Below are 27,342 nucleotides of genomic sequence, written 5' to 3'. Positions count from 1 at the left end.
AAAACAAGCACCGCTTGCCGTCTGATTTGCTCATTTTCTTAAACCGAGAAACGGACGCCGCGGGGAGGCGCTTTACGGCACGCCGCTTCGGCACTGTCGCGCGGCAGCGGCCAGGCGGGCCAATGGGGAGCCGCGCCCGCCGGAGGAAGCCGCAAAGCGCGGGCGGGGCGGCACGTGTGGAGAGAGCGGTGGGTCCGGCGGCGGGTCCGGGGGCCGCGCTGGGGGGCGAGGGGGGTTTAGGGGATTCCCGCGGCCTCACGGCCCCGCACCCGTCTGCGGGCCGGCGGCGTGCTGCGTCCTCCCGGGCGCTGTCATTGCGCTCGGTCCGGGGATCCCTGGGGAGCAGGGTCACGGCCGCCCAGGCCCGGGGAAGCGCGGTCTTGCCCGGCCGACCCCCCGCGCCCACCGGGCTGCGGGCGGCCCGTTCTCGGCCCGCAGCACCCAGCAGCGGCCGCTGAGAAGGGTTTAGCCTGCTGAGTGCGTTGAGGGGTGTTGGAGGAAGGGCAGGCCTGTTTTCCACACGTCAGTAGCCGGGGAGACGCGGCGTCCCGGTAATGCTGACTCTTGCTCCGTTTGCAGTGTTGCCACTATGGAAACCAAGGGGAAAAAGAAGTTCGTGGGGAGGAGTGGAAAAACACCTCGCGGAAACGTGCCACACGGGAAAAGGAAATTTAAAAAGGATAAAGGTAAGACGGCAAAGGCACCCAAACAAGAGTCCTGGACAAGTGATTGTTGTTTTGCACAGGCATGCTTGGACTTCGGTTTTTATCTTAGTAAACTTACGTTATTGAAGGATTGGCTTGGTAGATGAGTGAAGAGACGTGGATGTTGTCTAGCTGGACTTCAGTAAGGCTTTTGACAGTGTCTCTCAAAAGATCCTCACAGACGTGCTGATGAGTTGTGGTCTGGGTGAGTGGACAGTGAGGTATATTGAAAACTGGCTGAATGGTTGGGCCCAGAGAGTGGTAATCGGTGTGACAAAATCTAGTTGGAGGCCAGTACCTAGCAGCATACTTCAAGAGTCAGTAGTGGGTCCAGTACTGTTCAGTGTTTTCATTGATGATCTAGATGAAGAGGCAGAATATGCCATCAGCAGGTTTGCTGATGACAGAGAACTGGGAGGAGTGGCTGATGCACCAGAGGTTGTGCTGCCCTCCAAAGGGACCTCCATGGGCTGGAGAAACAGGCTGACAAAAACCTCATGAAGTTCAACAAGGAGCGAAGGGCAAAGTCCTGCAACTGGGGGGGACACAATCCCATGCACCGGTACATGCTGGGGAAAAGCAGCTTTGCAGAAAAGGCTCTGGGGCTCCTGGTGATCACAAAGTTCAGCATGAACCAGCAGTGTGCCCTTGGGACAAAGGCAGCTAATTGAATCCCGGGCTGCATTATGAGGAGTGCTGGCAGCAAGGGAGGTGTCCGGTTCTGGGCTCTTCAGTACAAAAGAGACGTGGACATACTGGAGAGACACCAGTGAAGGGCCGTGAATATGATGAAGGGACTGGAGCACCTCTTCTGTGAGGAAAGGCTGAAAGAGCTGGGACAATTCAACCTGGCAAACAGAAGGCTGGGTGGGATCATGTCAATGCGTAGAAATATGTGAAGGGAGGGTACAAAGACAAAACCAGGTTCTTCTCAGTGGTGCCCAGTGACAGGACCAGAGGCAGTGGGCACAAACTAAAACATGGGAGGTTCTCTCTGAACATCAGGAAACACTTTTTTACTGTGAGTGTGACTGGTACAGGTGACCCAGAGAGACTTTGGAGTCTCCCACCTTGGAGATAGTCAAAAGCCACTTGAACATGGTCCTCGGTGACCATCCTGGAGCAGAATGGTTGGACCAGGAGACCTGCAGAGGTCCTTTCCAGCCTCAGTCATTCCATCATTCTGTCTTGCATGCAAAGCTATGCTGATGGTATGATCAGATAACCTGGAAAAAGTAAAGTTAAAATGCTTTAAATAGGTTGCATTGCAAGCCCTTCAGCTCTATTTATTTGACCTAAAATACTCCTTAAATTAAAAGTTTGAAGTTGATAACTTTTTTATTCTAGACTTTGCTTTCACACATTAAGAAAAAGTTTATTTGAGATGTGAAGCTATGGTGTTATGAAGCGCTGTAGGTTAGGATTGAGAAGATACCTTTCAGTGTTTGATCTCTTCTGCTTAGAACAGATTGGGTTTGATGACTTCGATGTCAAGGGTGGTGAAATTCTTAATTTAGAATAATCCTTTTTATGCCTGGGCCGTTCTGCTTCTGTCTGCAAAATACTGCCTCAGCAAAAGTTCTCTAGGGAAAACTGACATCCAGGGACCGCAATGAAAACCACTCTCTTTAAGTAGCATGTAAGAATTATTGTTACATATATAACTGTTATTACAAATTATTTCAATTCTTGGCTCAGTAATAATTTGTTACTTTGAAGCAACATTAGGTCCAGGATAACATTTTAATTTCTGTTTTGTTGGTTAATAGATTCGGGTCCACCAAAGAAATTTCTTAACAAAGGAGATGAGGAGGGAAAGCCTAAAACCATTTCCAAGAAATTCGTGAAAGGACAGTTAAGACCTGGAAGAGGTAGTATCAAACAATTCAAGAATAAACAGCAATCAGAAAAGTTTGCAAAGAAGAGGAAGCTCCAGGATGGTGAAGAGGGAGGTGAGCAGATTTTTAAGGCTGGTTATCAATGGAAAAATAGGTTTTGGGAAATACATTGTTCATCTAAGTCTTCCTCTTTTCCCTTGCCATGTTATCATCCTTCAAAATTGAATGACTCCAAGTTTACTTCATGTGTAATCTTTGCTGTGGAAAAATTTACTTCACGTGACTAAGCTTGAGCTTGCAGTCATGAAAATCATCAGTTACAAATTTTCTTGGAAGTAAAAAGTAAAGGTGCAGTAATAAATCCAAATAATTGGTGTGCCATCATAAAGCTATGATTATTTTGATGACAGTATGAAGTGGGTAGCTTGAAACTTGCTGTTTTCACACAGATTTGGAAAATGCAGAGTTTTTCACAGACTGTTTTAGAAATAATCCTGTATTCTAAAAGTACTGGCTATAAAATTTGGAACATAAAAATTCATGAAACAAAGTTGATTATCCTTTTCATTTTTTTTTTTCTGTGGTCCAGACTAGTTAGCGCTTCTTTTTTTTTAAAAAAAAAGGGGGATGGACGGACAATATAATTGATGTTATCACAGCATTTTACATTTTACAGCTTATTTTTGTGTTTATACAGAAAGGCTAAATAGATGTCTGGTTTCATCAATGTTTACAAGGGTTTATTTTGTAACTTTGTTTCTGGTACATGAGAACTTCATGTTGTTCCTTCCTCTGCTGTGAAGCAAAGCTCTACTGGCACAGTTAAACAGCACGGTAAAATGAGAAATGGAGTCTTATCTGAGGGATTCTGAGGTTCTGCAGAAAAGCGTTAGTTATTTGGAAAACAGTAGGAGGTGTTGAGTATTTTGCTTTTGTTGTTGCATGTTTGCAGTAGGGCTTCACAGGGAATATAAACTAGATGTCTGGAAATTTAATAGCAAGAAAATGTTCATATTAAGCTGCTTTAAAAACCAAAAAAAACCCCCAAACAACAAAACAAAAGACCCCACAAACCAAAACACTAAAAAAGCACAACAAAACAAAAACAAACAAAACAAAACAAAACCCCAACAAACACCAACCCTAAGCAACACAATGACAAACCTTAAATGTTGTCTATAAGAATAACAGAAAGCTGGTGTGTATTGCACAGTGGCACTGCTCTGAAAGCAAAGTGTTACTGGTTTGGGGTTTTACTTGTCACTATTACTTTAGGAGAGTGATAGAAAAAATTGTTAATAAGCTTTGTAAAAAGAGAGCTTTGGTTTTGGATGGGTAAGACAGTTAAGTGCGTGCTGCTAAATACCAACAAGTCGTTTGTTAAGGTCTAAAAATTGAAAGCTGGGTCTTAATTGTTCCATATAGAAGTAATGGTTAACATGACTTGCTTTTTTGAAACTGTGTAATATAAGATGATGGTTTTTGTTAAGGTATGAATAAAACTGAGATAAAATACTTGAAGTTTTTTCATAAGTCATTTGTGGCACTTTCTATAAAGTTACTTTAAATGAGTTTGTTGTGTGGCAATGCATAGCTGTGGTATAGTAAAATCCCATGTTTAAGGGATTTCACTAAATAAAAAGATAAAGCACTTTTTTACTTAGGGTTCTTTTGAAAGAGGGAGAAGGTATGCATGGGTACAGGATGAACTAATCAGGGAGAATTAGCTGGGCAGCCATAAGCTGTTAGGTTCATCTTGAGGCAATTTCCATTGAAAGGTTTGTGATGCATCCTTTGACAGAGCTTTGAGGAAAAATCATTGCTTGCCTTGTTCTTCCAGTATTTTTCAAGTAGAAATTGCTAGCTTAGCATGTATATTAAACATTTACACTTTCATACTAGCTAGCTGGGTAACTTCAGGCAAATCTCCTGGATTGTTAACCGTTCAAGTTACAGAGCTGCCACGGTTTATACTAATAAAGGATTCCAGTGCTTCTCTTTTATTCACTACAGAAAATGTATTTATTTTTGTCTACAGGGTCAGAGTCTAAGAAGCCGAAGTGGAATGAATTCAAAAAGAAAAGGAAGGAGTTAAAGCAAACCAGGCAACTTAATGATAGAAGTAATTTTGACATAATTGTAAAATCAAAGCAAATATGGGAAAGTGTGAGAAGGTAATAGTAATATTTTTTTTCTTTCATTCAGTGGACTTCTAGTCAGAAGTTACAAGACACTTTCTTTCTCCTCTCGTAGTTTTTCATAACTGTATTCCCACAGTGAAACTCTGTGGATGAATGATAACATTACAGGCAATCAATGCTTCAAGCGGAGTGCGGTGATGCATAGTGCTAGAAGTGTCTGGATTGAGCTCACTTGTATTTTAGGCTAAAATTGTAAGTAAATGCTTATGGAGTTGTATTATTTTTGAATCCTGAAGCACAGAGCACATACTGATGTAGCCTGATCACGCAGAGGGATCACTGCATGAGTTTTTTGTGGAGGTTTATATATTCTCTCTGGGCAGGTGTAATTCTCAAACTGGAGCCCCACATCAGGAGGAGTTGATTTTACTTACTCTGAGTGTCTGTGCTTTGCAGTACTGGCCGATCTTTTGATCTGTAAGCAACTCTGGCTGCAGTTTTAAGTTTGTTATTTTTAATAGTCCTGTTACTCAAAAAATAGCGATTCTAAAGTGTGGAAATCTGGTTTGGTTTCTAGGAACCAAAGCTGCTTAATTGCATCTCGGTACAGGTTTAATGAATTACAATGTAAATTTGGATTAGCAGGAGCTAACTTTGTTTTGTACCATCTTCTTAATCTGTAGATATAAGTGAATCATACTACAAAACATGTGCTTCCTCACTTAAGATCGGTTTACTCTTTTTTTGCTTGTAGGAAGAAGTGTGATAAGGAGAAGCGAGAAAAGCTGATGAATGAACTACAGAAACTTATCCAAGGAAAAATTAAAAGTGTAAGAAAAACTAATGTCATAGTGCAAAAATTCACAAAAGCTCTAAAGAATGGTGAAATATAAATTAACTTATAATATAGTACTCACCTGTTTTTCCAAAACCTATACGGAATTTTTTTTAACTGTCTAAAAAAGAATGAGGACAAGGTTGAAAAGCTACATTGCCCACCTGGATTTCACGGCAGTGAAATTTCACGTGGATGCTTTGTGTGTTATAAGACTGTTTTACCAGGCAGCTTTAGTTCAGTGAAATTCTTTGTTAACTGAAGTTCAAAACAGGGCACTTAGAGTTTTGATTAATTACAATTGTTGCTTTGCAGCTTTATTTTAGAGAAATTAATGCCCTGATACTTAACTATACTAAAGAGTCTTTCCACTTGATTATTGAAATGTATAAATTTGCAGTGGAATACATGTTGGATTTTAAGGTGATTCTTGCTATTCCATGCTGACATGGAGCTGCATCATCACACTCCCTCTGAAATGACAATCACCTGAGAGAAAACATGATACTATTTCATGGTTCTCTTTCAGTATTAAAACCTTGATGCATATCTGTGATTGTCAGCATCTGCAAGTATTGTCCATGTTTTGTTTGACAGAGTGCTTATAAAGCAGTAAAAACCCCTAAACCTTAATTTGTTATAAGCTGATAACTTTATAACTGGCATTACGTGCTACTTGTGGCATAGAACTATATCAGACAAAAAGTGCATTAAAATAAATTTAGTGCATAATGCTGTTTGAACAGTCTAGGATAATGAAATATCTCTGTCCTGTAGCTGGCATTTGCACATGATTCAACTCGAGTGATCCAATGCTTTATTCAGTATGGTAATGAGGAGCAAAGGCAGAAGATATTTGATGAATTGAAAGGTATATTATTTCCATTTACATTTTACCTATATGCTTCTGCATTGTTGTTAGGGTACATTAAAACAAGCCATTATTTTCTCTTTATTTTTAATTTTTTGAATATTTTTAATTTTCTGCTGAAATGATGCATTGTTCCTAATGAGATCTTAAAATTTACTGAAATAATGGCAGCTGTTTTGTAGAGTTAGTGTAGTGAAAAATTAAACTGCCTGAATGTTTTCCCCTTTTTCTAGATAGCCTAGTTGAATTAAGCAAGTCAAAATATTCCAGAAATATTGTGAAGAAATTCCTTATGTATGGGTGAGTATGAGGTGAACTTGCTTAGCTGTGTTGCATTGTTTCATTTCCAGTGTAAATACTGCTTTTAATCTATAGTGCATGGATCTTGAATGAATATGCCTCTGGAAACATTTTTATAATGTTGGTGAGACAGGAGAGTATCTGGTATTTCTAAGAACAGTTTTTCCTTTGCAGAAAGTAAAGCTAAAGCTGTACATATTGAGGAGAATGGGCATGTTGATCTTTGCTTATACAATAAACTGGTTCTTAAAAGTTTTCTCTGCTTAGTGTTTTAGGAAGGCATCCTTTATTCTGTAGAATTTATCCACTGGTTTCTTTTATTTCCCTCAAAATGCCTTGTGATTCTAGATTCCTGGCTTCCTCACCATGTGTTCATACATGCCATAAGGCTGATCCAGATGCATATGTTTCCTGGTTTCTGTGCTAAAACTTATCACCTAAGTGTGATTCCAAAAATCATACTATTGATAAGTCAGCTTATCCCTAAAGTTTTAATTCTTGCTATCTATCCTTCCCTGTGAAACAGGACAAAACCACAAATTGCAGAAATAATAAAAAGTTTTAAAGGCCATGTGAAAAAGATGCTCCGTCATGCTGAAGCATCTGCTGTAGTGGAATATGCATATAATGACAAAGCCATTCTGGAGCAGAGGAATATGCTGACCGAAGAACTATATGGGAACACTTTCCAGGTGTACAAGGTGATGTTTCTATACTTCCTGGTGTAAGGTGTTTTAGCATTTAGAATGCTAAGCTGTTTTAGGTTTAGTAATACCTTACCTATCTCACCTACTATTTCTTTTGATTACATGTCTTTTTGTCAGCTGTCCAAATGTAGTCAAGTTTAGCATGTTTAAATGTTACAATTGCTTGGACATTTCTATTATACATTAAATTGCTTGGTTTTGTTTTGTTTTCAGTTAGAACTCTAAAATATATTTTGTTCATGTATGAGCATGCTCTGCTCATCAAAGGCAGTCTAATATCATATAGTGGCAGTTGTCGTAGTGTCTAGCCTGAGGTTGTCATCCTGGCTGAGATAAGGTTTAGGCTTAATTCCCATTAATGCTGTACTCAGCTTTTGTTACAGAACTGCCTTATGTCTCATGAGAACTGAGTGTGGGCAGAATGTGCCTGTATCTATATAGAGAATGCCATTTAGGCTTTGTTTTTTTGTTTGTTTTCTATTCCCATGGAGACTATAAGACTTGAGTCCAAACCCTTTTGAAACCATTTAGTTGTAGATCCTCTCCAGGCAGTAGGAACCTTTTTAAAAAGTACAACCTCCCTTCTTTTGACTTCTGTTTTACTTTCTTTCTTGCTGACTTGGAAGGTTGGCTTCCAACAGAGGCACAATTAGTTTTGTTTGCTATAAAGTACGAAACACAAAACTGTGTTTTACACAGTTATTGACTACACTAGCATGGCTTGCGCACCCTGGTATACAACATAGCACACTTTTACCCAAGATTTCTGTTATAGTGATATAAGAAATCAACAGCTTATTTCTGAACTGTATTGCTGTTTTTTTCTTTATAGGCTATTTTTAGTAAAGCATTTTGTAGCACTGTAATAGAAAAACATGTTTGCTGTGTTTGTGGGCTGTAATTTGTGCTGGAAGTAAAATAGCCTCTGAAATCAAGCACAGTGTTAGCTTCCATCATTCTGGCATTCTTGGTGTGAGTTCTTCAAATAGTCTTACATTGAGGTGCAAACCTGAGATTCAACAGCATATGAGTTTATAAGAAATTACAATGTAATCCTTAACAAGACATGGAATTTCTTAGAGGTTTGAAACGTGTGTTTTACTTCTCTCCCACTTCCCACTTCCAACTCTTCATTCTCCATTTGACCCCCAAACAGACTGTTCTTCTAACAACAGGTTATTTTACAAGACTTACCAGTGTAATTGTTTAGATGAAATACCAGGAAGTACTTATGTATTTAAGGTATATGTTATATATTCCTCCTTTCTGCTTTATTTGAGCTTGAATTTCCTGGGCCTTGATTAACTTCTCAGTTCATTGACTTGTTGTGCTGTTGCCCCCTGAGATGTGCATACTATCATGCAGGATTTTTGCTGTCTCAGGAGTCCCTTAGCACAATGTCAGTTTTGTGTATTTTACCTTGTATTTGACCGTCTTGTGAAGAGCTGACCATAACTGGCAACAAACAGTTCAAACAACAGAAGTATCTTTTGTTTGCTGATTATTAATATAACTTAAGTACACAGCTTCTGGCATACTCAAAGTAGATAAGCTTTTTACTTTTAAAATTTTAAAAACAGTTTTGCAGAAAATTCATTTTGTTTGTGATGTTGTTTACGAATTTTAATTGAAAAGGGGCTAAATATTGTAATTTTAACTCTGATACTTATTGGGAACAATTAAACCTCTGTGTGTTTATTTCAGACACCAATTGTCTCAACACTGGATAAAGTGTTAGAAGCTCAGCCTGAAAAGAGAGAGGCCATCTTGGATGAAATGAAACAGATTCTTACACCAATGGCACAAAAGTAAGAACAAAAATTTATTTAAACTGTGATGATCTAGCATTAATTGGTTTGTTTCTGACATATGAACAGTAATATTGATACTCTTTTCTGCTGTAACATTGCTGGGTTATATAGTAAGTACCTACAGTTTTGTCCAAAGTGTCATAATGAGTGTCTTATCTTAATTTTGAATGCCATTTTTATAAACTGAACTGTCCATTGCCCCAGTGGGACAGTCAGTTGAAATCTCACAGTGTGATTTTCTTCCATAATGCATTATTTGATAAGTTTCTCCAGTGTTTTTTGCGAAAATGTATTTTGATAGGTTTTAGAATTCCTGAGTTTTCAGAGAGTCTTCCACATATTGTAAATGCTAAACATTGTTCCAGAATGACTGTATTTTCTGCACAGCACACTGCCTAACTTCATAAAGTACAAATGGAGTATGGATAGCTTATGTTAAAACCATTACTCGTGTGGGACTTTTTGCATTATTTTCTTATTTTCCTCTTCCCAAATACAGAGAGGCTGTGATAAAGCACTCGCTGGTACATAAAGTATTTTTGGACTTCTTCACTTATGCTCTTCCAAAACAAAGATCTGTAAGTATGTTTTCTTTGGTTTTTGTCTTATTTTGCCTTTCAGTGGAGTGCTTTAATCCTGTGGTGAAAGTGTAACTAGTCAAAAATATGCATCTTACATGTATAGATTTTTACACATCTGGTGATTCCAGATAGATGACTGGGGAGTAGTGTGGTATGTAGGTTTACAGTCACAGTGAACTTTCACACTAAAGCCATAGTGTTTGTTGATATTTGAATTAAAAAAAATACAATGGAATTACTTCCGTGTCTCCTTTCTCCATGCTAAATGGCCCTTCTCAATAGCTGGAGAATAATTAAAGCCAGGGCTATTGCTTCCAGTAGTTTAGGTTTCCAGCACATAGTTTCTTAACCATTTCTAGCCATTGCCCAAAAACCTCTTGACTAAAATACAATGAGATTGGGCCCTTCTGTCAGCAGCCAAAACTTTGTCTTCTGCCTCCTCCTGAACCAAGCATATGGCTTGTATCACCATGTCTATATTAAATTCCACTTTTAAGCTTACCCCAGCCATTCTTGCGAAAACTAGGCCTAAATCTGTCTTTATGATATGACATTATATAAGCTAGTATCCTGCTGGACTTCAGCTGTTTTAGGCTGTGTCCTTCAGCCTTGCCCTGGTTCTGCAGCTCAGCACCATCTCACTCCAGGCCAGGTGGAGCTTCCAGACCTGCTGTCCCTTACCTACTTCTGCCGGACTGGACTCCTGAACTCTTTTTACTGTTAACAAACGCAAAGTGAAGGGTAGTGAGGTGGATTATTCATGGCCTGTTTTGAGTCCAGATCTTACCTAATTAAAGGTTTCTGTGCATGGTTTTGTGTAATGCTTTGTCAGAGAATGTTTCTGTATTCTCAGTCTTTAGTGAATCAGGGGAGTAAGGGTATACCTCTTTGTCTGGCTTTTGTGTGGATGTGGTAGCCTATGAATGTTCTCTTTGGGGGCTGGAAACCCCTTTTGTAGATCTGTTCCTACCTGTGAATGTACCTAGTGATGCCAGTTGTATTGTGACTGAGCAGTTTATAAATAAATGGTAAAATTCTTGGAACCTTTGACTAGGGAACGAGAAGAAGGTAGGGTTAGAAAGGGAGTTAGGTGGGAGCTTCATGTCAAAGAAATCTATCAAAGAGTAACAGAAGTGGTATCTATTATGATAACCCAGGAGGTGGCTGGTTTGGTTTTTCTTTTTTGGCTGGTGGTGGTATTTGTCAGATGACTTCAGAACCTTGTTCCTTTGATATGAAGATTTTTTTTTGGCTGAATCTTGCTGTACCTGATTTATATCATCACCTGGCACTTAAATGACCTTTTAGTTCTTTTTGTTTTCTGGCAAATACCGTGTATGTATAAACAAATTGCATCACTTTCAAAGTTTTTCTTCCTAAACGGATGGTTGTCTTTGTCTCTTCTTCTGATTTCTGTCTCAGTTCTGAGCACCCTTTCTTGAATTTTTTGTAATGGGACAACTGACAAGCTTCAATGCTGTTCTCATCTCACAGGATGAGCATGATGGATGTTGTAGCTTTGAAGGGAGAAAGCTTTTATTATTTACAGATTTTTGGTTCTGTAGAGGCAGTGGCACTCTCCATAGTATTGTGAGCAGACAAAATGTCCTCTTGCATGCCCTTGCCCACCTGCTTTGAGATTTCTCAAGCCTCTTCTTTCACTTTTTTACTTTATCACCTTTTATTCTCCAGGAAATGATAGAAGCTATCAGAGAGGCTGTCATCTACCTGGCACACACTCATGATGGAGCCCGAGTAGCGATGCACTGCTTGTGGCATGGTACTCCCAAGGTATCATTTGGTTTCTGTCTACCCAGTCCTCTTTAACAATAGTCTAGTCTGGGGCTGTGAATCTGATTGCTCACATGTCCCTCTGCCAGTGCACATTTTGATGCAATTAAGTATTTGAGAGCAAGGTTAAAAAGTGGCCCCACTGTACGTAGTAGCAAATATAAGCAGTAGTTTTTCATTAATCAAGTGCTTTTGTTAGAACTTTAATAGTGGAAGCATCTCCTTTTATTTTTAGCAGAGTTCTTGGAGATGACACATAAAGCTTTTCCATTGTAGGATTATTGGCCATTCATTCATCCCATAGATTTCTTAATGCAGGTGGAAGTGACAGTAGGGACAGGACAGTAAAGAAATCCTAATGTGGAACAATGTTTGGCTGTGGCATGAAAAGACTTCAAAAATGTTGTAGGAACTGTGTTTTAGTTTTTTCTGCTAATACAGTATTGTGAAATACTTGAGGTGTAACACATGGTGTCATCTTTTGGAAATATTGTAATGCCTCCCATCTTTTTCTCTACTTAAAAAAAAATAATTTATTAAAATAATCTGCTCGTTAAAGAGTGAGAAAAAAATACAAAGTTGCTAGGATCTAGGGGTAGTAATGAGTCTAAAGAAGACTGAGCAGTGATTGCAAGAGCTAAGAGTATAAGCACCGAGGAAACTGCCAAAAAAATACTGCTAGTGAAGAGGTTTTGCAACAGGCTAGAATACTTGCTACTTTAAATTTTTAGGTTCTCTTGAAGAAGTTTCTTTCTCAATGAAGAATTGAAGTGCATTCTTCTTCTGTAGTTAGTGAACAAGATATAGGTGAACATATATGGTTGACTGGTTGGTTTGTTGTTGTTTTTTCAAGTTGCCCTTTTTGGCATCTCCCATTGGTGGGCTGGACTTATCAACATGTCACAGCACCTCCCTAGGATTGAGTCTTTCACAGTTCAGGTCTAGCACTTCGCAATATTTTTAGGTGTTGACTAATAGTACAAATGTGAGATTTTGGCAAATAGCCTTTGCTTTAGTAAGCAGATTGACAATTATGTTTTTGAAGGTGTAAGTAACAGTTTAGTTATTCAATATATTGGCCCTATAGGCTCATTTGAGTTTTATGTTTTCTTTTGGATAGGACAGAAAAGTAATTGTGAAGACTATGAAGACATATATTGAAAAAATAGCAACGGTGAGTGTTCATTAACTACTTATTTCATAGCCTCTGAAAACACAAGTGATTTGATAGAGGCTAATTTAAATGTGCTTTGATACTGAGAATATCTATGAGATCTTAATAAAATGGGGTTTAAAATAGTGAAGGTGTACTAGATAATGTGAAATATACTGAACTTTATGGAATATTTAGACACATAGTGGGAAGCTTCATTGTGGGCACTACATGTAGTCCTAGCCTTTAAAGCAGCTGAATTACTTATAAGTCCTAAATTTTTTTTCTACCTTTTTTTTTTTATTTTTTTTTTTGAGTCCAACGTTATATTGCTTTTTCATGTGGCTCCTTGGTTAATTCTCCTTGGTTGGGAGTAAAATAACATGTGTGCAGAAGAGGAACAAAAATTATGATGAGGATGTCATTGGAAAGGCCATTTGAATGTGCATATTTCTTAGAAGATGCTCAATAACTTTTTAAGTCAGGAAGCTTCAGAATTAATTGATGCTGAAGTGACATACAGTGGAGGAAGCCTGTATATATATTTTTTTTTTTTCTGAGTAACATGTATGTTTGGAGAGTGCAACACCAATAGAGTAACAATTGCAAACAGATTTCATAGTGCTGGGCAAAACTGCAGCTTTGAAGAAAGATTTTTAAACTTCTTCCTTTCCTGTTTCCCGTGTTGTTCTGTTTACGAATAGTTGATGTTGTCTCTGTCAGTGGTTTCCAGACCTTTTAGATCCCATGACACTGAGCACACATCCGCAATATATGTATATTTATGTATAAATTATGTGTGTATAATACTGTACTAGTATATGGTATAAAACATAGCAAGAAATAGAAATTTTAAAAGGATGAGATAAAGATAACCAGTGGTTATTTTTATATATTCATAAATGGTGCAAAATAATATTTTCTTCCTGCACCACAGTGGATTATCTTGTGCATCCCACTTTGGAGGCCACTTGGTCTAAGTAATGTTACTCTCCATAATCTTCAAGTACCAGAATAAATGAGTTGTTATATTTTATAAAATATATAGAAACCTGAGACAGTGGGTAGATAGTAGCTAAAACACTGGAGCACTGAAGGTCTGTCTTCACTGTGATGTAGAATCTCACTGACACATAAGTGAATTGGGTTGTGCCTTTTTGGGTGTGCCAGAGACTTGCTCTCCAGCAATGCAGCAGAGTCTGTGTGGCTCAGTGCAGAGACATGATCTCCAAAATGTGGTGTGTCATTTATCTCAGTTTTAAGCAAAGCCACCATAGAAATAAAATTTGTATGTAATGCTCCTGTAAGGCAAATCCTGTTATTTCAAATGGTGATTAAACAATAGGAGTAGGTTAATAGTTTGGATGTGATAAAGCAGTATATCAAGTTATAATGCCAAATAAACTGAATCTACCTTTGTTTTAACAAAATGCTTCTCTTAACAAGCTTTACTTTCAGAGAGAGCCTAAGTGTTTGCCTTCTTATTGTGTGAAAGTAGACAGAATGTGTTTGTGGTTCATGTTGTGTCATGTTTCCAATAAACTTTCAGAAATGTTGTTTGTAAGTCAATTAATATATTCCTAGAACTTGACTGCATGTGGTTTCTCATGTGTCATCTTTGCAGGGTGAATTTTCTCATCTGGTCTTGCTGGCAGCATTTGATTGCATCGATGACACTAAACTTGTGAAACAGTTAATTGTATCTGTAAGTAATTGATTTTTTCTGACATAGCATCAGTGTGTTTGTCAGGGTATAGGAAGACGAGAATAGGAATCCATCTGCTTTTCTCAAACCATTTAATCCCTTTCCACTATTTCTGTTTCATTATACTTGTGTATCAGGATTATTCTTTCCGTGGAAGACCTTGGCACCATTTCATATGTTACCTTTAGTTATTTACTTGAATTAGTTTTCAAGCTAGATTCAGTGCTTACTGAAAACTACCCTTTTTGTACATGTTCATTCTGGCAAATGGATGACTGGAATCTCTTCAAAGTCAATATCTTTGTCATAGAAGTTTGAGCTCTGCTAATATTTAAAGAGATTGAATTGGTGGAAAACTTTAGAATGAAGATGTCACCTAATCCATTTTAAAAGGAAAACCTAAAATGTCAAGAATGTCAGTGCCTAGAATGTCCTTACTGTGCAAACTTGTTGTATAAAAGACTATTTAGCATATTTAGCTCATTTTCAGAAGTAGCATCTCAGAAATTGATACTTCAAGATAAACTATAGTAAACTTTCCGGAACATGGCAGCAGGTCTGAATGTAGTATACCATGACTTCGAACAAGAAAAAGTACTTGGATACTTGGGGCTGGATGCTGAAACCATTAACTCATATATAATTCTCAAAATTTGACATTTTTACATAGTATGTTGATAACTAAACAATAACTAACATTCTGGATAAAATCTGTGTAATATTTTTATTTGCTTCCAAAATGGAAGCACTCTAGCTGTTTTGCTCCACCAACATGTAATTGCAGAATGAACAGTCAGGATAGTACCATCTAGTTTGCATCTGCTTCCTTTGGGAATGCCCCATTTCCCCACCTTGCTTGAAAAAATTATTAAATAAGGTTTCATGAAGTGTTTATTGTTAAGATTCTGTTTACATGCAAATTCTATCACTTCTAAGATGTTTTAATCTGTAAATTATCATGAAGTTACATTTTCACACTGATAAGAGACTTCATAGTGTACAATTAGTTTTCAAGCAAGCAGGATATTTAACGGTGTATAGGTTGTAATGTGCTCATAGCAGTACTCATGCTATAGCTTTTAGGACTAATGGGTTGAGATACAATGTTAGGGATGTGAAGAGGAGGCAAATACGCTCCATGTGGAGAAGGACTATGAGGAGAAAGTGGTTATGATGAGGCCTGCTTTAAAAACTATGACCACTTCTTCGCTGAGCAACTTTTGAATTGGGTTTTTGTACCCCAGCATGGAGATCTGGCCTTAACACTGTACCTCTCTGATAGGTGTGGAGAGTTGAAAGCATCCCAATGTGGAGATGGCTTTTGTTTGTTGGGTATATTAGCTGTAATCACAGCTGTGGGTTTTGTTTCCAGTCCAGTCTGCAATGCAACAACTTCTGGGCAAGTCCCAAGCAAATAAAACCTGACAGATCAGAGCTGTCTTGATATGAGGTCATTGAGGTGTGCCCATACTATGTTACCGACAATTCGCTTTCTGCGGAGTTTATTGGTTCAGATAATGTGTTTGGCTTTAGCTGAGCTTCCAAGGTGTCATTTAATTCCTGAATCATCTGTGTTTTTCCACTGTCTGAGATCAAAGATGATGGAGTGTTTACTGTTTGGTCATCTTACCTCGTCAATCTGGACAGAAGAGCAAAGGACATTAAGGAGGAGTGGCCTTCATGTATACAGAATTGGCCTGTCTGGGTTTATATAAGGTCAATAACAGGGAAAAAATGTCAGGGAATAGGAAAAAAGTAACGAGAAAGATCAAAACCAGCTTTTCAGGTGGTGAATGAAAACAAGTAGCAGAGAATAAGGTAGAAGCATCTAGAAATCAAGCATTGAAGCATACACGATACAAGACTCCAAGCCTCAAAATTATCTTAAAGAGCAGCTAGACTTCTAAAACACCTTATATCGATTATCATTCTGTCCATACTAAAATTTAGCTTAGGAATGTAAGGAAAATAAAAAAGATTTTGTGGGGAGAAAAAGCAGTGTTTGAGCAAGTCTTGTCTTTTTTTTTTTTTGTAGTTGTGATAAAACCGATCACTTATGTGGATTGTCAGAATGGCTGGAAATTTTTATGTAAGGGAAGGTTTTAAGCTCTTTCTATCCTTCAAGAAGACTCTTCTCGTTATCTCTCACTCTCCACAATCCAGAACCAAAGAATATTTATAGTGCCTTAAACTTTCCTTTGTGATGGGAACTGAACATTGTGAGCTGGCATGTGTCAGGATTCAGGCAGATTTTAGTGGGAAATCCTTCTCTTTCATGAAGACTCTAAGTAGGCAGTGCTAGGGAGATGTTACTGACAAGAATGCCTGTGTTGTTTATAGTTTCTCCTGGTGTTTTTTCCCAGTGACATACCAGAATGTATGTTGTTGTTTGTACTTGCATGTGTCAGTGAAAACAGATCCTGTCCTTGTGTAGGACATTGACATCAGTGACATTGATGCATCTGATGAACACATTTTAAACCTTGTTTTTTTTCTCTTACTTCTCCAAACTTCCATTCCGATTAGAGGGGTTTTATTTACTTTCACAAGCAGATATGAATCTTATTCATAGTATGTAGTTTTCTTTTCCTAAGCTTTGCATTTGAAAAGTAATCAGTAATTACTGATGGCTCAAAACTGTTATTTCATTAATGTTTTGTTGCTCTTTGTTTACTTTTACAGGAAATAAATTCTTCTTTGCCAAATATGATAAACAACAAATATGGAAAGAAGGTCTTGCTGTACTTGCTAAGTCCTAGAGACCCTGCACATTTTGTTCCAGAAATCATTATGCTTCTGCAGCAGGGAGATGGAAATGCCTATAGGTAACTCAGATATGAGGGTTAAGTTGTTTTCGCTAGAGTCTAGAACAGTTCACACAACGTTCTCTTATGATCAATGTACTTTCAGCTTCATAATATATCCAAGTAATGTAAATTTATATGAATAATACCTAAGATATGTCAGTCTGTAGTCCTTATTTTTGTAGTTTTGGTTTAAAATTTGTATATGATGATTGGTGACCAGCAATATTTTGGTGATTAGCAGTTTACCCACTTTGTTAAGGAAAAAGTTATCATGTATTTTTCTTTAAGCTCATAACTCTTGAGATTTACTGTCACTTAGCTTTAAAAACTATGTGCTTTCTCACTGTATGTGTTCCTAAAATGTGTGTCCAACTTGTGCTTAATTGTGTGTGAAACAGAAGGAACAATAATGCTTTATTTTGATGTTCCAGTAGTTTATGGCTGCCTCAAATAGCCCATGTGTTCTGAGTTTCTTGTTGCTTGATGTGTGTACAGAGCAAGGCTTCCACATTAACATGCTGTCTCTTTCAACAGTAAGAAGGATACTGAACTCCGCCGCCGTGAACTGCTGGAAGCAATTTCCTCACCTTTGCTGGAATATTTGCAAGAACATACCCAAGAAGTGGTGACAGACAAAGCTGCCTTTGTCTTGGTTGCTGATATCTTAAGAACAGCTCTTGGTGACATCCAGCCTACACTAGATGCAATTGCTAGTTTAGCAGCAGAAGAGCTGGTTCCAGGTGGCCGTGATGGGCAGGTAATGTAACAGAGGACAAGGTGCTGAGGTCTTGCACAGGGTTTGCTTATTTTGTATTACTAAAATGAAGTCTGCTCAGTTTTTCCTTTACGTGAGACATCAGCATACTGCCCTGATGGCACGCGTACGTTAGACATGGTTTCTATTTTGTGGCATTTGCCTTTCATCGTGTATTATTATTGCTTCCGGAGTGATGAAGGTTTGAGCCAGCATTTCATCTGAGTTGTAGAGCAAGGTACTTCATGATCTTGAATCTTCAGAACTGCTTTAAACAGTTTGTGGGAAGGCAGCTGACAGTCATGTTACAGAGTGTCTCTTTTAACATTACCACCATGCAGTCAAGCAGTTAGTAAATTTTAATAGTTCATTTAACTGTTTACGCAGAGAGTGATAGGGTCTCTTAGCTTTCAGGTATGTGTATTTCCATGCAAGGAAAGATCTTAGATAATAGCTGTTTGTCCTACAGTAATAGTTGTTTGTCTTTACAGTATGACCTTCTCTTCAAAGTCTGCCCCTGCCCTATTTTTTTTGGATTCAGCTCTGTCAGATATGTAGAGCATAGTGTAGTGAATTTTGAAGTATGTGACAATGTGGAAAGTTTGGAAGCTCTTGTAGAAGCAGCTAGACCTAAATATTCTGCTCAGTATGCATGAAGTCCTTGGAGGAGTGGATGAAACTTCAGTTGAAAGGATTTATATTACCGAATGTTAGATTGCACAGGGAGGGTCATAAAAAAATAGAGTAGTCAGTCTAAATAAGAACTCACATACTTACATTGTTGATATTTGCATAGGTGATGACTAGGTGGATCAGTGTGACGTGGCATTTGAGGGCAGAGTGGATAAATCAAGCAGGAATATTTATGGACAGACATGTAACTGTATTTTGAAATATCATCAGTAAATAATTTGGTTTTGTTTTGGTTTCTTTTTTCCCTTAAAGCTTCACATTGCAGAGCATCCAGCAGGCCATCTAGTTTTGAAATGGTTAATAGAGCAAGATGAAAAGATGAGAGAGAGTGGAAAAGATGGTAAGTTGGAAATTCAGCTTTATTTGATCGATTTATGACTTCAGAGTAATCAGTTATCTGACCTAAAAAAATAATGCTGCATTTATTTCTTTGAATATACTAATATTTGGAGAATTTGACATATCCATTAAGGTTATTGCTTCTGTCCTTTTGCTGTTGTGAGCTATTATATGAACAGAATGCCATGGATATGTTTGCCTTTTCTGCAAAGCAAGTAGTGGTCTGTTGTTTTGGTTTTTTTACTCAGGGTTTTGCTGTGTATTTGGGTCAGGGTTCATTTCTGTGCTTAAAACGTCTTGATAGGTTTGCTAAATTACACAGCAATTTAAAGGATAATAATAGAAAAAGTAAAGTCTTTCTAACAGGAAGATTTCTTTCATTAGTGCTTGTAAGCCAAACAGTAATCTTTACTGTGTTCGTTAGTGCTGCTGGGTTGGTCCTTTGTGACCATTATTACAATAACTTGTGCACAAAAATAGGACATCTTTGCCATTTTATATCCCAGAAGGCAGAGATTGGGCACAGATGTTCTCATCTTAATTTAGCTTTTAAAGTTATTTTATTACATAACTATAAAATCTTGTTGTGTGAATCACCATATCCTAATAGAGATTACTTCTTATAATACAAAACCCTCAAAAAATGAAAGGAAGTGGGAGTGACATGGTATAATCTGGAGGGAGCTTATCTTCTGTGTGATGGTGGCTTTTTTGTTTGTAGAATTATCACACCTTGTTAAACTTCTTTTTTTTTTTTTTCTTTTTTTTCTTGCTACCTTCATGTATCTCCTGTTTCCTTTAAAAATAAGAGTTAGTTGGGCTTTATTAAATGGGTCTGAAAGGAGGCTATTTTGCTACTTCTCAAGTGAATGATTAATAGTGTGCCAAGGGGAAGTTTTACTTGAGTATCTTTCAGAGACTAGCCTAACTGAGACGATGATTGTTATATGGGTTTATTTCTGCTAGAAATGCGCAATTCCCATTTTAAGCACAAGCTGTTTCCTTTAGTTTCTTTTCCTCCAAAGAGTGCACTGTACAGAATTGTCCTGAGTTTATGGAATTGGCGTTAAAAATCAAACAAATTGTTGTCATGTAGGGAACAAGTTGAATTAAAACTGACCTGTTCTTCCGATGGAATTGTGACCTAAAGCGACAGTGAAAAATAGCTTCATTGTTTGTTTGGAGGTTGGAGTTGTTAGGGTTGGGTGGGGATTTTTTGGGGTTGCTTGCTGATAACTTTGCTGATCGTGCAAGTTATAAGAGCAGTTCTCCTGAAGTTCAGTTCTTCAGATTCAGCTGGGGACTTGAGGTCAGCCTCGGTTCTTTCTTTTGTATATGCCGTTAGTTCAATGAATCTGCAAGTCAACTTAAGCTTTCAAAGCTGCTGAAGAAATAGAGCACTGTAGCATGAGTACAGCTGAAAGAAACGAAGTTCCTAGTGGTTTTCATGCATCAATAAAAGATTAGCTCTGAAGTTATAAGTAACTTCATCTTCGCAAATTCTGTTTCTTCAGTTGTAGAGTCAGGTGCTTAAACCTAGCATTTTTCAGCAGAGGTGTGTATGTATTAGTATATTGCATATAATTATCTTTTGTGTTGTGTTGTTCTTACTAAGTTATTTCTTTGGAGTGAATGCCTTCTTTAAGACATGAATAGCCTTTGACACCGTTCAGAAAAAGAAACTGCAAGTTTGCCTGCTTTACACTAGTAAACTGTCACACAGTGCTGATATTGTCTAACTAATTTTAAGCAATACTTGGAAGTAGTTAAACATCTCTAAAGGTATTCATTGCACTGAATAGTCAGTTATTTTCAGAGCACAAAACTTTGTGATGGCTAAAACCGTCAAGCTTAATTTTAATTAAATCACAGCTGCAGAGAAATTTTAACAGGCTTTTTTGCATAGAGATACTAATCTTTTTCTTCTCCCTACCCCCTTCCCACATTTTACAGTTTGCTTTGGAAGGACATTGGTGGAACGTGTTGGTATTGAGAATATGAAGACCTGGGCAGAAGTAAATCGCGGTGCCATTATTCTTTGCTGGTATGTAAGGCACATGGCTATTTCTGAACAGCTAAGAGAATATCAGTTGACAACACCAAGTTGCATGGGAGTGTTGATCTGTTGGAGGGTGGGAAGGCCATACAGAGGTATCTGGACCAGCTGGATCGATGAGCTGAGGCCAGTTATATGAGGTTTAACAAGGCCAAGTGCAAGGTCCTGCACTTGGGTCACAACAACCCCAGGCATCCTGGCTTGTACCAGAGTCACCAGCAGGACCAGGGCAGTGATCATGCCCCTGTACTCCGCACTGGTGAGGCCTCACCTTGAATCCTGTGTTCAGTTTTGGGCCCCTCACTACAGGAAAGATATTGAAGTGCTGGAGAGAGTTCAGAGAAGGGAACAGAGCTGGTGAGGGGTCTGGAGCACAAGTCTGATGAGGAGCAGCTGAGGGAACTGGTGCTGTTTAGCCTGGAGAAAAGGAGGCTGAGGGGAGACCTTATTGCTCTCTACAACTACCTGAAAGGAGGTTGTAGCATGGAGGGTGTTGGTCTCTTCTCCCAAGTATCAAGGGATAGGATGAGAGGAAATGCCCTCAGGTTGTACTAGGAGAGGTTTTGAGTGGATATTAAGAAAAATTTCTTCACTGAAAGGGTTGCAAAGCACCGGAACAGGTTGCCCAGGGAAGTGATTGAGTCCCCATCCCTGGAGGTGTTTGAAAGACATGTAGTTGAGGTCCTTAGGCACATAGTCTAGTGTCAGAGTTAGGTCATGGTTGGACTCAATGATCTTGAGAGTCTCTTCCAACCAAAATGATTCTATGATTATATGAAATTTCTTCCAGCAAAATGCTATTTTTTCCTCAGTGTGTTCTCTCTTTCATGCCAGTGGTAAGTCTGCGATGGAACAGGGTACGGGAAAAATTCAAACCAAAGTTTCCATAAGTTGTTTCTTGATCTCAGGCCTTTACAGTACTGGAAAGTAGCTCAGTGTTGGAAAATCCAAAGATTAAAAAGTCAAATTTATTTTTAAAATTGTGCTTACTATGTCTTGTTTTACAAGCATAAAATTCTCAAGTGAGCACTGCACAAATAGCAACATTAAAATAATTAACTCTGAAATACCTGTGACTGGTGGCAGCATAGAAGAGTCCAGGGGGGTTTTTTGGGTGGTTGTGGTTTGGGGGTTGGGGTTTTTTTTTGGGTTTTGTTTTCAATAACACTGCTTTGTGTTGATGCCTTAACTATGAATCCTAAGTATGTCTCATACTGAAGTGGAAAAGTGCTTGGAATAGACCATGCAGAGGCTTATGATGAGTTAACTGGCTCAAAGCTTCGGAGCAGTGAACTGTGCAACTAGTGAGATCAAAAAGACCCCACAGGAATTGGGCTGACATTAATATTTTCTTTTATCAAATGCGGACAGCTGTGTTAATCATCGCTGTTTTCACTGTGTAACTACCTGTCAGTGGCAGGTCATAGAAACCCAAGATTTTGTCTTCAGCTCGCAGTGTGTGGGCTGTGTTCTGGAACTGCTGGGTCAGCTTTGCACTGCTGGCTCCTCATAAAGAATTGCACTGAGCCAAGATCAGCAAACAATTCAGACAACATTATTTTAAAAAATAAAAACCTCACATCCCTATTTTCCACCCCGCTTCTCCCTCTCCTGAAGTTACTTTAGACTCCTTGCTGTTTGCTTTCCTTCTTTGCTTTTATGACTTTAGAGTGAGGCTACTTTGACGTCTATGCTCTTTTGCAAGGTGAATAACAAACTGCTTTCACTAATAGGCCTTCTGTTAATCTGAGTTCAATTCTAATTTTGTTCAGTATTACCATTCAGAGCACTAGTGAGAAGAATTGGTAGTAGAAGAGTAGTTGCAATCCAGATATTAAACCAGTTTACACAACATTGTAATAGTCATATGGATCTGGTTGTTAAGACTGTTCAGCTGCTAAAATGGTAAAACTTTTTCTTTGCCTCTGATAACAGGTCTTTAGAATTCAATAAATGCATCTAATGCCTTTAAGTTATCTGATCCTGCTCACAGATGTTCAGGAGAGATTTGGTACTATATAAAGGCTTGTTCACTGACAGTGTATTAATGCTTAGACTTTTTCCCTGAACACAAAGTTGAGGAGGTTCATTTAACATGTGGTGTTGCTGGTTTATGTACTGGACTATTATATTTTGATTGTCCAAATGAAGTTGCAAAGTAAATGAGTGGAATTTTTTCCCTGTATAACACTTCAATAACTGTTCAGCTGTCACTGTGACAGCAGTCTCTTAGTAGCTTTGGAAGACTTACAGAAATAAAAAAACACAACAGAAAACTAGTAATTGCTTATTGGCAAAAGCCAGCACAGGAGTGGTGTATTTTAGGACGTGTCTGTAAGGAAACTCAAGCTTTCGCTCTCTGCTATTACTCATGTCACTACAGGGTGGACCTTTGACAAGTGTGGTTTGTTACCAAGCAGGGGAGCTTATTTCCCAGATTGTCAGTCAAACATTTTTCACCAATACTGAAACTCAACAGGAAAGAGAGAGAAAAGTATGGGTGAGGAGTGTGTGTTTGCTGGAATTTTAGTTTTAGGAAAAAAAAAAAAAAAAAAGAATCCTTTGTAGATTTAACTTCTCTTGATTTTTGAGGCATGATGCCCTTCTGTTCAGTCAGCTGAGAACACATGAACGTAACCAGCTGCTTTTGTTCCATTTCCTGTGACACCTGCTTACCTCGCTAACACATAGTAATTAATCTCGTCTTTGTTTAGCTGCATGCATTGAAGCCTGAGGTTACCTAAATCATACAGCAATTATAAATTTGATTTAGTTTGGTGTGCATAATAACTGCAATATTTTTAACGTGTAATAGTTGTTGAGTCTCAACTTTCTCATTTTAAAAAATATTCAGATATTTCTGTTGTCATAAAGGAGCTCAGATCCCTCAGACAGAGGTAATTTTCAGGCTCTACCAGTTCTCCCTGAAGCTGTGAGTGATTTTTTTGTTGTTGCTTTCAGAAGCTGTCACTCGTGTGCAGATCTGAAACTCAGAAATTACCTAGAACAGTCCATTTGAGATTTTTGTCTTTCTAGTTACTTAAGGTTATTCACCAGCTGTGAGCAGTTCATTGCATGTGCTTGTTTGCTTCGTTACCTGGTATCCTCTGGACCCTCTCCTTTCATTGATGAACTTGCCTCTCCTTTGATTTGTATAAAGAAATTTGGAGCCTGTTTCTGACCTAGTGCAAGCATGGAGAGTCCTAAGGTAATGAGAGGGCTCTTTGCAGACATTACAATCCAGCTTAGTGTAAATAAAAGTGTTGTAAGTACTTGAATGTCATGGATGCTGGTCTATTTAGATTTCTACACCAGACCTCTCCTCAGTATTTTTTAATTTGGCAATAATGTGTTCCATCAGGGTAGCAAATGGATAAAAATGTACCTTGGCAAATGACTAATTAATTTGCGTATGTAATTTCTGTAACACATAAAGTTGTATGTTATATCCACAAAATACATAGGTGCCTGCTTACCAGATCTTAGAAGAACTTTCCTAATAATAATTAAAAAAACAAACAAACAGACAAAAACCCCCTACGTTGGTCTTTTGGTTGTATTATCAGACATGTAGATATTCTATAGGAAGAATAGGGTGTCTTGAAATATCTGTGGATACCAAGAATTTGAAAGCAGCTTTACATGCACAGCTGTTGGCAGATGAAATTCATTTTCAGAAATAGATAAAATGCCGTAGAGACTGGCTTGCTACTTCATATGCTCTTTGTCCCTGGTAGTGAACCATGCGAATCTCTCCATGTTAGATACCAGTATGTTCAGCGCATCCTTTGTCTGTACTCGTGGCTTTCTTGCTGTGATCAGGGGTATGTGAGTCACAGAAAAGCTGGAAAGTGTTGCAATCACCTCTGTTAATTCAGTTTTAATGAACTCCTCTTGATTAAATAGTACTGTCATAGCTAAAAGTGCAACAGAAGTTGATGCTAGAAGTTGTTAGTCGTAGAAATAAATCTAGGAATAAAGTAGGTGGAAATAGTGGTGGCGTCAGGGGTAGCGTCCCATACTTCACTGCCTGTAGTCCTGTCATCCAGCACAGGATCTGGAGTCCTAAGGAGACAAAATTTAAACCTCACCATAAGCTACATAAATTTTCTGTCTTACTTAGTTCAGCTTGCCATGTCTAGTCCTTGTTTAAAAAGTAGGCAAGAAACAAGCCTTTAAGCAGCTGCAAATTTGGGAACTGTTTGGAAGAATCCTAGGGGTGGTAGAGAGTTGCAGTATCCTGCAGTCTTCTTGGTGCAAGTGTGTGTGTGTGTGTGTGTGTTACAGTTTGTTTCCTATCTCAGTTCCTTCTATGCCAGTGCAACTTGTAATTGTTCTGCATTGCACACATTGGCTGTAGAAGACATTAAGTTTCTTACGCAGTGTTTACTCATCATTTTGAGGTAGTAAATTAGGTGTGCCATTACCTGTACAGATTTTGTATTATAATCCAAGAACATTTCACTGTTAGCCGAAGGAAGGGGAGAAGGGCAATCACTGCCTAGGCTGATCTGGATAGTGCAGAAGCTTTTTCTTTCCTAATAGTATTTTAGAGCTTATGATTAATTATCTTGTTTCTAGGGGAGAAAAGTTATCTGGGAAAGCTCGTTTGTTTTCCAAAAGTAGTGTCTAAAAAAGAACACAACTGGTAAGGCTCTGTAGTCCTGCTCTGAATGAAGCATGGAAGTACAATAGCGAAAGTATTACTACTTTATATGCATTAGATGTACTTCCCTGCATCCAGTTTTAGGACCCCTGTTACAAGAAGGGCATGAACAACTGGAGTGAGTTTAATGGAGGGTGACCAACGCACGCAGGGGGTGGATCCCTTGGCCTGGGTGGAGAGGCTGTGGGACCAGGGCTGGTTCGGCTGGGAGAAGGGACGGCTTTGGGAGCACTCAACAGCATCCCCAACACTGGCGGGGATGGACAAAGCTGGGCTTCAGACAGCAGTGCGTGTGTGGTGGGAGCGCCGGAGGCAGCGGCAGAAGCTGAAGCACAGAAGGCCCAGGCTGGATATAAAGTGAAGCCTTTTTCCCATGAGGACAACCCAGTGGTGGGGCTGGGGCCCAGGGGCGTTTTGCTCTCTCCTGCATTCCAGGGTTTCAGGCTTGAAATGGGCAAAGCCCTGAGCAGCCTGTTCTGACCCAATGTTTGAACCTGCTTTTGAGTAGGGATCTGCAGTTCCTTCCGGTCTCGTTTAACCTGTGTTTGTTCTGTTCTCAGTTGGTGTTTCAGGCTTTCTGGGAAGTTTTGCATCTTGTTTTAATAGGAAGTGATAGACTCTGCCCTGAACTATATTCTTCCTAAAGAGTTACTGTTCCCTTACATGGGCAGCTTTTCCTATAACCTACATGCTGACGTTTGACATCTTTTTTGTTTTTCTTCTTTTCTTCGTAGCCTTATCCGGAGCAGTGATCAAAAAGTGGCAAATACAGTCAAAAAAGGGCTGAAAAAGCTTGTCCCAAAATTGAAGCTGAAGAAAGATGTAAAAGGAATAGAAGCGTTACTGGAGAAATTGACTTCCTAGTGTAAATGAAGCTAAAAAGACAATTTACATCAACGCAACTCAGAATTTGTAAGATTTGCACCATGGTTGTTTAAAGAAGCAGTGTCTGCGTTTGTAAATTAAATAATTTTTAAAACAACTTGTCTGTTGTATTCATTTTGTTGTGTGTGGTAAATGGTTGTTCTCAAAGATTGAAATCTCAGGAAGATTTAAGAGCTAGTGGAAACTCCTGATGTAATCAAGAAGTTAAATCTTTCCTGATAACTTGCAAAAAAATCTTCCGAGTGTTGTATTTGTGTGTATGTTGTCACAGTCACCATAGAAACAGAAGCATCTGTTCTGGAGATATTCTTGTGTACTGGGCAAATACACTTGTTCTTAATCCCCTTCCCTCCTGATTTCCTCAAAAAACAGAGCAGAAAAGCAGGTCAAGTCCCATTCTTACCCTGAGAAGGAGTGACGGGAGGCTCTCATCCTTCAGGAATTAACAAGAATAGAACGAAAATAGTGTCTCTGACTTTTTTCAAAGAAGATCATGAAGGAGAGGCTGACTGTTTCAATAGAACGCAGTTTGGTTTTTGTTTTTCTTAAGTCTTCTGAAAAGCACAGACTTTAAGACCCTAATAAACCAGAGGGATTTGGGGGGCGGGGGGGCGGCCTTAGGTCTTCCTTGTAATAGGAGAGGGATCTGCATGATATCAAATAAGTGTCTGCTTTATTTCTACTGTATCCTCTTTTGATTTAGAA

The 27,342-nt window shown here is 38.7% G+C and overlaps 1 protein-coding gene across 2 annotated transcripts; it reads left to right on the top strand.

Moving 5' to 3' along the window:
- Window positions 1–146: 146 nt before the first annotated feature.
- On the top strand, window positions 147–26,671 carry PUM3 (pumilio RNA binding family member 3). 2 transcript variants are annotated; one of them, XM_080363116.1, is made up of 18 exons: window positions 147–188; window positions 580–686; window positions 2,474–2,656; window positions 4,581–4,716; window positions 5,438–5,513; window positions 6,296–6,389; window positions 6,623–6,689; window positions 7,216–7,390; window positions 9,101–9,204; window positions 9,707–9,785; window positions 11,481–11,579; window positions 12,700–12,753; window positions 14,357–14,437; window positions 17,120–17,262; window positions 17,779–18,001; window positions 18,944–19,031; window positions 20,984–21,074; window positions 26,487–26,671. In XM_080363116.1, exons 2-18 carry the CDS (start codon window positions 590–592, stop codon window positions 26,614–26,616), a joined length of 1,920 nt encoding a protein of 639 aa, XP_080219242.1. In that variant the 5' UTR covers window positions 147–188; window positions 580–589; the 3' UTR covers window positions 26,617–26,671. The 2 variants fall into 2 exon arrangements, with proteins under 2 accessions (XP_080219242.1, XP_080219243.1); XM_080363117.1 differs by lacking the exons at window positions 147–188; window positions 2,474–2,656 and having other exon boundaries at window positions 461–686.
- The last annotated feature ends 671 nt before the right edge of the window (window positions 26,672–27,342 follow it).

Source organism: Nesoenas mayeri (genome assembly GCF_963082525.1).
Source record: "Nesoenas mayeri genome assembly, chromosome: Z".
In the NCBI taxonomy this organism is placed as follows: Eukaryota; Metazoa; Chordata; class Aves; order Columbiformes; family Columbidae; genus Nesoenas; species Nesoenas mayeri.
This window is presented reverse-complemented; position numbering and strand designations above follow the sequence as displayed.

Excerpts from the sequence above, each read along its gene's own strand:
- PUM3 (XM_080363116.1), top strand. The coding sequence starts at position 590 with ATGGAAACCAAGGGGAAAAAGAAGTTCGTGGGGAGGAGTGGAAAAACA. Across the intron at positions 2,657-4,580 it reads CCAGGATGGTGAAGAGGGAG|GGTCAGAGTCTAAGAAGCCG; the intron begins GTGAGCAGATTT and ends TTTTGTCTACAG. Across the intron at positions 5,514-6,295 it reads TCCAAGGAAAAATTAAAAGT|CTGGCATTTGCACATGATTC; the intron begins GTAAGAAAAACT and ends TCTGTCCTGTAG.